At 43.5% G+C, this 11706-nt stretch overlaps 1 protein-coding gene across 1 annotated transcript in view; it reads left to right on the top strand.

Annotated features, from left to right (window-relative positions):
* The window catches only part of THBS4 (thrombospondin 4), a 43652-nt gene extending 32151 nt beyond the window's left edge, over window positions 1-11501 (top strand). Inside the window, exons 13-22 of the mRNA XM_061362267.1 lie at window positions 413-572; window positions 1234-1352; window positions 2172-2224; window positions 4191-4384; window positions 4671-4849; window positions 6049-6097; window positions 6185-6381; window positions 6877-7049; window positions 9163-9302; window positions 11271-11501. Of these exons, the coding sequence (XP_061218251.1) occupies window positions 413-572; window positions 1234-1352; window positions 2172-2224; window positions 4191-4384; window positions 4671-4849; window positions 6049-6097; window positions 6185-6381; window positions 6877-7049; window positions 9163-9302; window positions 11271-11332 (1326 nt within the window). The 3' untranslated portion in view covers window positions 11333-11501. The remainder of the gene's footprint in view (window positions 1-412; window positions 573-1233; window positions 1353-2171; window positions 2225-4190; window positions 4385-4670; window positions 4850-6048; window positions 6098-6184; window positions 6382-6876; window positions 7050-9162; window positions 9303-11270) is intronic.
* Window positions 11502-11706: the final 205 nt, after the last annotated feature.

Here is an 11706-nt window from a genome sequence, read left to right as displayed (position 1 = left end):
AGCACACACTGCTGAGCCATGTTCAGTTCCTTTTCTCATCAATCAACACCCCAAAGTCCTCCTCCGCAGGGCTGCTCTGAATCTCTTCTCCACCCAACCTGTAGCTGTTCCAGGGATGCTGTAACAACAAGTGCTGGACCTTGCACTTTGCTTTGTTGAACTTCATGAGGCTGGCATTGGCCACGTCTCAAGCATGTCAAGCTCCCTCCGGATGATATTCCTTCCCTCTTGTGTATCAACCGAGCCAGACAGCTTGGTGTCAGCAATATTTACATAAAATGGAAACTACTCACAGTAATAATTTTTTATGAAAGTAGACGTAAATGTAAGAGTTTCACAAATCCACAAAAGTAGAAATGAAGTATTTGGGACCCAATAATTCATGCCTGATTTGAATCTGTGTCTCTTGCAGGATAACTGTGTCTTGTTTCCCAATGTTAACCAGAGAAATAGTGACCAAGATATCTTTGGAGATGCCTGTGACAACTGCCGCAATGTTCTGAATAATGACCAGAGGGACACAGATGGCGATGGGAAAGGAGATGCTTGTGATGATGACATGGATGGAGATGGTTGGTCATTCTTCACTTCCAGCTTCTCTGATGTTCTTGAAACTTGCCCAGAATGTGCCATGTGTTAGGAGATTTCCTCTCACCAGTTGCATTGTCTTTCCTCATGAAACCTGTGTTTGCACACCTTTTGATTTGCATTAATATGCAACTTTTAGCCTTCATTGGAAGCTCCAAACACTGTAACAGATAAACCTAGCCATGGTTTATGTGTAAGTTAGGGTCATTAGTCATTCAGTAATTCTTTAAAGGTACAAACATGTCCCAGAGTACTCAGCTGCTGCCTATCCCAGATGCTGAAGAGCCACATAATTTGTATTGCTGTAGGAGGCTTAAAAGAAGTAAAAAAATCACAACCCTTCAAACATAACTACAAAGGTGAAATGTTCGATCTTCTAAGCAGTGAAACAGACACAGGATAGAATGAATTATATATAATTAATGAAGCGTGTGTGATGGGGTTGAAAGCTGTTCTTTAGCAAGATGTTTCTAACTTCTGTTAAGTGAACAGATGCACACATAAGAAGGCTCTGCTGTGCAGGTTTATAATGTTGTTGCAAGATGAACTAGCTGCTGAAGAAGAATAGTGTCTTTGCTGTTCTTGATGTTTGTGTTGTCCAGTAACGAAGGAACTGTTCTTAACTAACATCTTGCTTTTCACTAGGTATTAAGAACCTTTTGGATAATTGTCAGAGAATCCCCAACCAAGACCAGGAGGACACAGATAATGATGGTGTTGGTGATGCCTGTGATAGCTGCCCTACAATCAGCAACCCAAATCAGGTCAGCAGGCACAAGGCAAAAATATCCTCATTGAGTGGGAGGTACTTTTGAGGTTGAAAAACAAGATGAGAATGAAGCGCTCATGCAGGGTGCTTACCTTTTTAACAGTAGGCATTTGGGTAGGTTTTATGGAGCTTCAGAGTCTCCTGACAACAGGAAAAGGGAGGTACCAGGTGTATTATCATAGTTTGGGATGTTGTTAGCACTTTTGCCCTGGCAGTATCTTCTGCTGGCATGCTCTGAAACATGGGCGTGCTCCAGTCCCACAGAGTCCAATGCCAGACCCAACACAGTGATGTGATTTAGTTCTACTTGATATTTCTTTATTTAGGACAAAATCCCAGTGTCCTTATTTAGTAAAACTTTTCATTGCTGCTAGGTGAGAACTCAGTGAGACTTTTCATGTTTGGAATTCTGATTGAGCCCCTTGTGACAAACAAAAATTGCTGGAAACTTTATAGAAACATAGTAGATTTTCAAAGCTGCTGAAGACATCAGCTGTGGTTAGAAATGAGGGATACTTATTTCCAGTAGTAGATAAAATTTGCTTCAACTACTCACCTTGCTTGAGCTGCTCCAATCAAGTTTAACCCTGTTTACTCATTGTCTGTTGGTTTTGTTCTTTTCTTCTTCCTTTAAATAAACTGTCTTTTTGGTTAAATGGATGGTGCAAACAAGAACATATGTTTTGTGAAACAAATGTTTTTCCATGCTTTTATTTTAATTGCATTTGATTTGGTTGTGTTTTGGTTTAATACTGCCATTTTAGTAGATACTCTCAGCAGCTGATACTGGAACTTTCACTGTTTCTTTTTGCAGTCAGATGTCGACAACGACCTGGTTGGAGATTCCTGTGATACCAATCAGGACAGGTATGCTGTGTTACGGCTTGTAACAGCAGCAGGGAAGGGGAGAGGCCTGTCTTGAGCTGAATCAAGCTCAGACTTCCTGGAGACCTTTAATCCCTCAGACTAGCCTGAATTTAACTCCAGTACCTCCTCAAAGAGGTGGTATTTCAGAAAACATTGTTAGAACCATCAGCCTTGTTGTGTCACTTCCCTGCAGCAGTACAGTTAAGAGCTTTTCACCTTCAGCCCCATGTTCACACAGGCTTCCTGCAAGTTCCTGTGGAAGTGACATTCAGTGCAGTTCTCGAAAGTTCAGAACTTTAGTGAGGTAAAAGGCTTTTTTCTTTTCTTTATTTTCATTCCTCTTTTCTTTCTTTTTCAGTCCAACAGGAATTTCAGTTAAGGGCTGCATGTTTTCCCGTAAGAATCTGGTGTTCCAGAAACAGAATTTTATTACCAAGTGTAAAATAAAATAAAAAAAGATTAAAAAAAGATAAGTCCCTTTGCTTTAGCACAGCAAGAGTGACAGTGCTCCTTTCTGGTTTTACACACCCTGGGCATTCACAGGGGCATGTCCCGTGGCAAACTGCTCACACCTGCCTGGAAGCAGCTTCTGCATCACCAGCATTAGGGGTGACAAGTGCTCCCCTGCTCTCCTTAAATGAAGAAGAAAGGGAAGTGATAAATCCTGTGCTGGCACAGCATGTTGTCAGCCACAGGTGGCTGGTAGGAGCTACTGCCTGGGATGATAAGTGCAGGGAGCCCACTTCCTGGCCTCCACAGGGAGCATTCCCAGTCTTGGGCCAGCAGCTTCAAAGGGCCCCAGCTGAGAGCTGCTTTAGGTAGATACGGCCTTGTTTTTTTTCTGTTTTAAAAAGGGACATGGTTCCTCTTCCTTAAACCTAGCTAATATGTATGAAGCGTTTCCTGATAGAAACACTATAGTTCTGCCTGAGGTTAACCTTGCAGTAAATGTATGTGCATGGTCCTCATTGCATTTCGTCTTAAGAATGTGCAAACACGAGTTGCTCTGACGTAAAATAAAAGTACTTTTCTTAAGCAGTGAAAGATAGGTGGGAATATGCATAGCTGTAAACCGCAGCACTGCCCTAATTTGGCTGCATGTTACCTGCTCTGCCTGGGTTCAGCATAAAGCTACTGAAAGGAAACATGCCTGCTTATGACCAGGAACTATTTTATTTATGGTGTAAGACACATGTGACTTCAGGCCATTTTTTTTGCACGGATGCACTTAACTGTTAGCATGGAGAAACAATGCAGCCACCCCATAACCTCCCAAACTCTTTTCCCATAGTCTGTCCTCATTCCTTGTGACTCTTTACTGTAACCAGCTGATGTTGGGGGGGTGCTTGGGAGCTACAAACTTCTCTGTTTTCTCTTTGTGCAGCTCGCCTGCTGGACTGTAACGTAGCAAAACTTGATATGCAGGAGGGGGAAAGTGGTGCTTGTTTTTAAACATGTCTGATTTCTCATGTTCCTGCAGAGTCTTCCATAAATTCTTATTCACATTCACACCTACCTGCATGCTCATGAGCACCAAGATACTTGTGGACAGCATGTCTGACAAGGGACACCAGCTGTTAGTACTTGCTGTCTCCTGGATGCCTTTGATTGATGACACTGCACTTGTTGGGTGTGTCTTACATGTCCTTTAGGAGTGGATGTCATTTGAGATCTTGGGCTTTGGTACCTTTTCCCACTCCCTGTAAGGTTTCTTTTTCTTGCCTGAGTATTTTTACAGCTCCAGGCTTAGTCTTCACATTCCTGCTGCCTTATCTATGGTCTGTGTTTGCTGCTTGTCTCCTTGCTGTTCAGCCACCTGAGTGACAAGAGGTTGTGGTGACCACTGGTCTGTTTCCTGTTATGGCAGGCCTCCAGTGCAACTCCTACTTGAGTACTCATGGTGTCCTCCATGCAGAGGCAAGAGCTGATGCTGGCCTGCTGTTTCTTTTCGTTTCTTTGCTCGTAGTGATGGCGATGGGCACCAGGACAGCACAGACAATTGCCCCACCATCATCAACAGCTCCCAGCTGGACACGGATAAAGACGGGTTAGGTGATGAGTGTGATGAGGATGATGATAACGATGGCATTCCTGACCTCTTGCCACCCGGCCCTGACAATTGTAGGCTGGTCCCCAACCCAGGGCAGGAAGATGATAATGGTAAGATGGGCTTTCAGGAGCCATTTCAGTGCTTAGGCACTGCATCCTTCCCCAGGCACTACACATGTGCACCAGGATCCAACACAGTCACTGCATCTGCATACACTAGTGCCAGGAGGGAACCCAACACACAGGGGCCCTTTGGCCCAGGCACACGACCTCGAGTCCCCTCCCCAGGCACTACAGCCATCAGGGCTGAGACTCCAGCTGCTTCTCAAACACCTTGATCCACCCAGAGGTGGCTACTTGCTAAACCATAAACCTTTCACTTCTCTGATGCATTCAGGTGATGGAGTTGGGGATATCTGTGAGTCTGATTTTGACCAGGATGCAGTTATTGATCGGATTGATGTGTGCCCTGAGAACGCAGAGATCACCTTGACAGACTTCAGGGCCTATCAGACAGTGGTGCTGGACCCAGAGGGAGATGCACAGATTGATCCCAACTGGGTGGTTCTTAACCAGGTAAAAATACATCTGGTCTTTCTTACCTAGCTGAGAAAGATCTTTTGAAAACCACAGTAAAACTGTCTCTGTAATTGCTGGACCTCTGGTAAACAAGTGGAAAGTGGAAGCTGTTGGTTGTCTGACTATTATACAGGAGTTATAGCAAAGAAACATTTTTTTTAGCCTATGATAGCTTTGGTGCTTCTAATAGTCTAAAATAACTACAGGGTGGTCAACTTTTTCTGGGTAGATTTCACTGATGCCAAGAAGGCAAACACAAGACTTTTGTGTCACGCTGTTGAAGTATTTGTGTAGCAAACAGTTTCATGAATCCTTCCCAAAATTTTGAAAGTCTGACCTGCTGTGTAGCAGAGCATTTACTCTAGATGGAGTCCAGTAACTGTTACTTATACTAACAAATCTTAGCCGCCAGGAGGCTAATGTGTTCTGAGTCACAGGGAATGTGCAGTTTGTTCCCACTGGCAAAGTCGCTGCCAAGCCAGCTGAGATGTATACACCTTCCTTAACCCAGTCCCAGCAGTCAGTTTAATGCCAAATTCCATGATCAAACTGTACAAGCTAAGTGTAAGAAAAGCTCTCTTTCACCCCAGCCCTCTTTCTGACATCCCACCTGCCCTGTGCTGACTTCTGGTTCAGTGATTTGCAGAACCAAATTTTGCAGTAGGAAAGGCAAATCGTTCCTGACTCAGGGCACACAAGCAGTATTTTATTATAGTCCTCATTGTAATTCAAATTAATTATAAATAAATATATAAATAGATTACAGAATCGTAGAATAGTTAGGGTTGGAAAGGACCTTAAGATCACTGAGTTCCACCCTTCTTGCCTTGGGCAGGGACACCTCGCACTAAACCATATCATGCAAGGCTCTGTCCAGCCTGGCCTTAAACACCGCTAGGGTTATAAATTAGTATTATAATTATCATTTCATATTATATGTTATATTTGTATTTACATGTTTAGATATTTATGTTATTTGTATATTATAAATATATAATATTATAATTTATTATTTGTATTATGTAGACTTATAAATATATACAAAATAAATTAATTAAATTAATTAATTACAAGTGTTATTGTGAGCAAAGGGAGGAGATGAGTGGAGGGAGTGCTAAAGGGAGGCAGAAGGGGCTGCCAGGTGTAGCCGGTTCAGCTCATCACAGACACCAACCAGCCTAAATTTACTCTTACAGGGCATGGAAATTGTGCAGACTATGAACAGCGATCCTGGCCTTGCTGTTGGTATGTACCTCTTCTGAGGTTCAAGTTTCACAGCAAAAAACTTAGAGCATGTGGATTCATTTTCATTAACCCATATGTGTCCCTCAGGTTACACAGCTTTTAATGGTGTTGACTTTGAGGGCACTTTCCATGTGAACACTGTGACAGATGATGACTACGCTGGCTTTATTTTTGGTTATCAAGACAGCTCTAGCTTTTATGTGGTAATGTGGAAACAGACTGAACAGACGTACTGGCAAGCGACTCCCTTCAGAGCTGTTGCAGAGCCTGGCATTCAGCTAAAGGTACTGGTCGTAGCTCCTAGCTGGTGACACAGCAGTCACCACAGCCTGGCTATGCCATGCTGCCGTGGGTTGGCTGTGCCACCAGACCATCTGACTGCTGTGGGCTAAGCCATCATGCTGTGCATTGACCAAGCCATCACTGCACAGTGGCTGTTCTGCGTCACTGCTGTTGTCTCCCTGCAAAAGGTGCAAAACTGCCACATAGCCCTTTCAATAGCAATATTTGTTAAGGAAATACATCTGCAGTCTTGCCCTTGCTTATCAGCTGGAGGGTTTAGTCTCTGCTCTCATTATGCTCTGACTGTAGCTGGTCAAACTGCCTCCTTGTCCTTGGTTTTCCATGCAAGCAGTGGCTCCAGTTATACAAAAGAAGTTAGGAGCATGTGAGCAGGAGGGAGGGTACTTCTGCAGACCTGCTCCCCATTACAGAAGAACTTACAGCTCCTGAAAATCACATTTCTCTGTGATTGGCATTGGCAAATTGTATTTCTGCAGGCTGTGAAATCCAAGACGGGCCCTGGTGAGCACCTTCGCAACTCCCTCTGGCACACGGGGGACACCACTGACCAGGTCAGGCTGCTGTGGAAGGACCCCCGAAATGTAGGGTGGAAAGACAAAGTCTCCTACCGCTGGTTCTTGCAGCATAGACCTCAGATCGGTTACATCAGGTAAGAGAGGAAAGGATAGATATGGTGAGTACAGATACATGTCTGCCTAAACTGTCGTTTCTCAACACCTAATTCAGACAACAACCTGGGAACTTGTGAGATGTTCGAGCTTTACACTGATGAAGCCTTGTAACAGGCTAGACTTTTGAAATTCAGCCAGCAATACTTTTCCTAGGAAACATAATTCCAAGTTATGCCTGTTTGTAACCTGAGTTTTATGCCACTGGCTGTTGTAACTGGTTACTACCCTAGTAAGCCCTTTTCTGGCTTTAATACCTTGTTTTCCAAGCTACAGATGGCCACTTATCTCAAAAACAATGCATTTCAAAATTTCTTAATTTTGATCCTTTAGAGTATTTTTGTTGGAATCATGATAGTTCATTTACAGATTCTGGGATAACAGAATTGGTAAAAGTTGTCCACTTAAAAGGCTGTGATCCTAACTAAGATCAGTAATTATTGTGACATGATAAATCTGACATTACATGGCATATATTCAGAAAGTTTGTCAAAGCTGTGTCATGCACGTTATTTATTTTGTTATTTGAAAAACATAAAAAATTCACCCCTCAGGAAGAAGCATTTCACTGCACCATCCAGCTCAGCGGGAATTATACTTGTAGATCAATGGCAGTGTTAAAATGCAAAAAAACCCCAACCATAAACTGTCAACATCAGCTCAGTTTTGCAGCACTGTAATAGAACAGAAATAGAAGTATGTCAGTTGTTCAAAAAATCACTGCCCTGCAGTTGAGATGCAGTAACTTGATATTATAATTATTCCAGTTTTCTGGCGCAGAGCATCATCTTCATTGGTAATAGGAATGAGCATGTTTGACTTTCTGCTAAAGTGGATTATGAACATTTATTCTGTCAGTTGTGTCCCAGCCACAGGGCAGTTGTGAATAGATCTTGGGTGGCAACTTTTGCTTAGTCCAAGCTGTTTGTGAAGCTGCTTCACAAGCAAACATCTGCCTGTGGTTGCAGTCTGATTAATGCCCCCTGCAACTGGGAAAGCTAGCGAAGTCAGTGTCACAGTCCTTCAGAAATTAAAGGCAGCCAGGCCTAAAGCGAACCTCTGCCAGCTCTCTGTCTACATCTTGCTGTGGTCTGTTTAGGCCATTTGCCACAGACCATAATGCGTCTAGCAAAGGTTTTCTGAGGCATCAAGGAAGCATAGGAAAAAGTCACACTCTCCCACAGAAATGTGAAAGACAACAAGTTCTATTCATTGTACAGATGCTTTTGAACTGCCTCAGCAAATCAGGAAATAAACTCAGGAACATAACAGGAATTGTCGGGGGGGGTGGTGGGTGTTCTTTTTTTATAAAAAGACACAGGAACTTTCTTTCACTTCACTACTCTCTGTTTTCTTGCATGTCAGGGTCCTTGTCCAAACAGGGTCCTTCAGGCTCATCATCTTCTAAGTCACTTACCCAGTACCCCAGAGGCTGAGGACTTGGTGCAGGCAGCGTTGCAGCACCCCAGCTAGCTCCAGCATGGTTCTGCTGAAGCCCTAAATGCAGGGCATGTGCTGGGGAGCTGGCAGGGCTCAGCTGTTCCCAGAACTGCTTGGGAATTTGCAACAGCTAAATGCCAGATCATCAGAACCGTTCCTGGAATTAATCACAGTCACATTTTTAAAGAAACTCACAGTGAAGTTTAACATTCAAAATTGTTTCTTTGAAACTTTGCCTATTAAAAAAGAAAAAAGGTTTAGCTTCAAACTGTGTGAGACAATAGCCATCTGGCCCTCTTCAGCTGGCCTAATCTGGTTCTCCCTTTCTCCTGTAACTGTTGACTGTGGAAATTTTCAAGAGTTAAAGCTCTCAGCCTGACTGACTACACAAAAAAGTATTCCAGGGCTTTTGTAGGATGTGTAAAAAAAAAACCCCAAACCCACCAAAACACCCTCCTTGCCTAGCTCTTGACAGCATGCAGCATTGCTCCAGTCTCCAGCCTCCAAGAGGAGCTATCTTAGCTTCTTTTTCTCCTATGGAAGGAGGGAGAATACCATTTCCAAGGCTGGAGCCACCATCGATAATGAGATTACTTTCATGAATGTTGCAGCCCTGGAAAAGACATAATGGACCTTCTGTTTGCTTTCATTAAGGGCAAGATTTTATGAAGGCTCTGACCTAGTGGCAGACTCTGGTGTAACCATAGACACCACAATGCGTGGAGGACGGCTTGGAGTTTTCTGCTTCTCTCAGGAAAACATCATTTGGTCCAACCTGAAATACCGCTGCAATGGTAATGCTGCTTTTACATCATTTTAGCTAACAGCTAGCATAGCAAATGACCATGAAGTAGTGTGGTAGTGTGCCTGCTGGATGCCATTTTGCATCCCTTCCATTGGTTTTCATTCACAAGTTATTCACAGCTGTGAAACACCTCCCCTGACACCAGCAGCATGCTGCAGCCCAGCCAGACGGGAACTGACACTTCACAGCTGGCCTCCCAGAGCAGTCACTCTGCTGCAGAGATTGTGCCAACTAAGTAGTATAGCTATCATCAGAGAATTAAATACATTATTTAAAACCAACCAACCGTGAGCTGTACACACACAATATACATTCTGAGGCCATTACACATGTAGGATGCCTTGAGCTGTAAATACCGCATGAAAGAAATCTGGAAAGCCACTGGGATCAGTCACCAGGCATCAGTGTCACACGTGTATTTGTTGGTTGCTCCTGTCTGTGGGAGGACAAGATCATGAGATGTGCTTTGTCCCATGGAGAAATCCTTCTCAGAGTGTGTCGGAGCATGCTGGCTTACCCCTCTTGGGGTCAGAGCCTCCCAGTTTAGCCCTAATCTCCCACTGTATAGAGTAACTCAATCCTTGGTCGCTCACACAGAAGCTGTTTGTGTCATGACATTTCTGCCCTGGCAACACTACCTTGCTGGTAGTGAGGTTGGAGGGGCTGCCCCACTCTTCTCAGCATCAACCCTTAACTGACCAAAGCAGCCTTCAGAAAACAAGTTACCAGCCAAGTTGGAATAGTTTCTCTCTCTGCTGTCTGTGGATCCAAGAAGCCAAGACCACGTCTGGAGTGGACACAGCCACTGCACAGCCAGACCCTGGCTCTGTGGTGTGTTCCAATGATCGACCCTGGTTCCTGGGCACTCAATATGCTTATAGCTAGTGCTTGGACATCATGGTTAAACAGGGAAACTTGTGGTGCTTTCTGTTATAAATTACTTGATAAGAGTCTGAAAACAGATTCATGTCTGTGGTTTCCCAGACATAAGTAATTTCCCAGCAATCATGTTTCAAAGCTGCTGCCGAAGCCGTAGATATTGTCCTGGCAGTGAGCAGGTAGTGACTTTCCTGCAGGCACTTCAGTAGGTCAATTAAACCCACTCAGACAAGTTTCTGGAGTCCCCAAGCATCCTGCTTTCATTTTAGAAAAAGCTTAAAAGGAATTTTCAAGCCTCAAAAAAGGTCAACAAAAAGCAAAGAACTTGCCCCTTTTTGCTGTATACTGTGTGTTACTTCCTTTTTGAGTTTAGTTACCTGTCCTGCATCAGGGTGGAAATAACCAAAATAAAGTTCAGGTTACGCAGTTGAGCTTCATTGTTGAGGCTCCATCTTTGGCTGCAGCTTTAGCTCTATGGTTAGCTCTGTGGCTCTCCAGATACAATGGGAGCTGGCAAAGGCACCCTGCAAATTCAACACTTCCAGCAGAACTGTAGTCGCTCTTATGACATTGACCCACCTCCAGCTTACTTCACCAATGCTGAAGTGGTTTGCTTCTACCAGCTGCTATTGGTCCTTGAGTTAATGTTTCAGTCCCTTCTTGTGGCGTGGGAAACCATTACTGGGAAGTTGAATTAGGAGCCATGAGAAACAGAGACGCTGATGTAGAGACATGTCTGGGGTACAGAGCAAGACAACCACATTTTCTGCCTTTCCAGTCAGCATTTACTAATAAAAATATAGATGTGGAAGCCACAAAATTTTTGGATGGAAATGTAATTTGAGAGCTGGTAGTGCTCCATTATGGGCTGGCGCCATAGCATGCACTGTCTAGTTAGCCTCCCTCTGCTTTTCAGTGGTATACAGCTAAAACTGAGAACAGTCCCTGTTCATTCTTAATGCATAAACAAAAGAGAAGGCATAGTACCTAAAGAAGAATGTGCAGGTAATTCATTAATTGAAGTGCTCCCTTGTTTTGTCAGAAAAGGATAAACTTTTGCATATTTTCCTATTTTCAGATACCATCCCAGAGGACTTTCAAGAATTTCAAGCTCAGCAATTTGGAGTTGGGGATATTTAAGAACAAGCAAACTAACACTGCTATTGCAAACAATAAACCAATATATTTTAAATCCTTATATGATTGTTGTTGTTGGAGTGCACACTGCAGCTTGTTCTCATTGATGTGACTATGTCAGACTTTTTTTTTGTATAAAAGTAAAAATAAAAAGGAGACAAAATAGCCTGGAGCTTCACTTGTTTTTGAATTTGCCCTGAAATCTAGGGAGCAGCATGTAATGGGGTGACACGTGGTTTCTCAGCAAAAGTTTGAATCTATTGCCGTTTTGGATTTGATGTTAAACAGGGCGGGGAAGAAAGTGCGATTTTGTCTATCTGGAATGTGTCAGAAACAACAGGTTGCAGCCAGTCACAAAGTGGTTGGGAGCAGTCTGT

Source organism: Neopsephotus bourkii, unplaced genomic scaffold, assembly GCF_033783945.1.
Source record: "Neopsephotus bourkii isolate Nb327-2 ecotype Australia unplaced genomic scaffold, CSIRO-AGI_Nbou_v1 NB_1107, whole genome shotgun sequence".
Taxonomy (NCBI): Eukaryota; Metazoa; Chordata; class Aves; order Psittaciformes; family Psittacidae; genus Neopsephotus; species Neopsephotus bourkii.
This window is presented reverse-complemented; position numbering and strand designations above follow the sequence as displayed.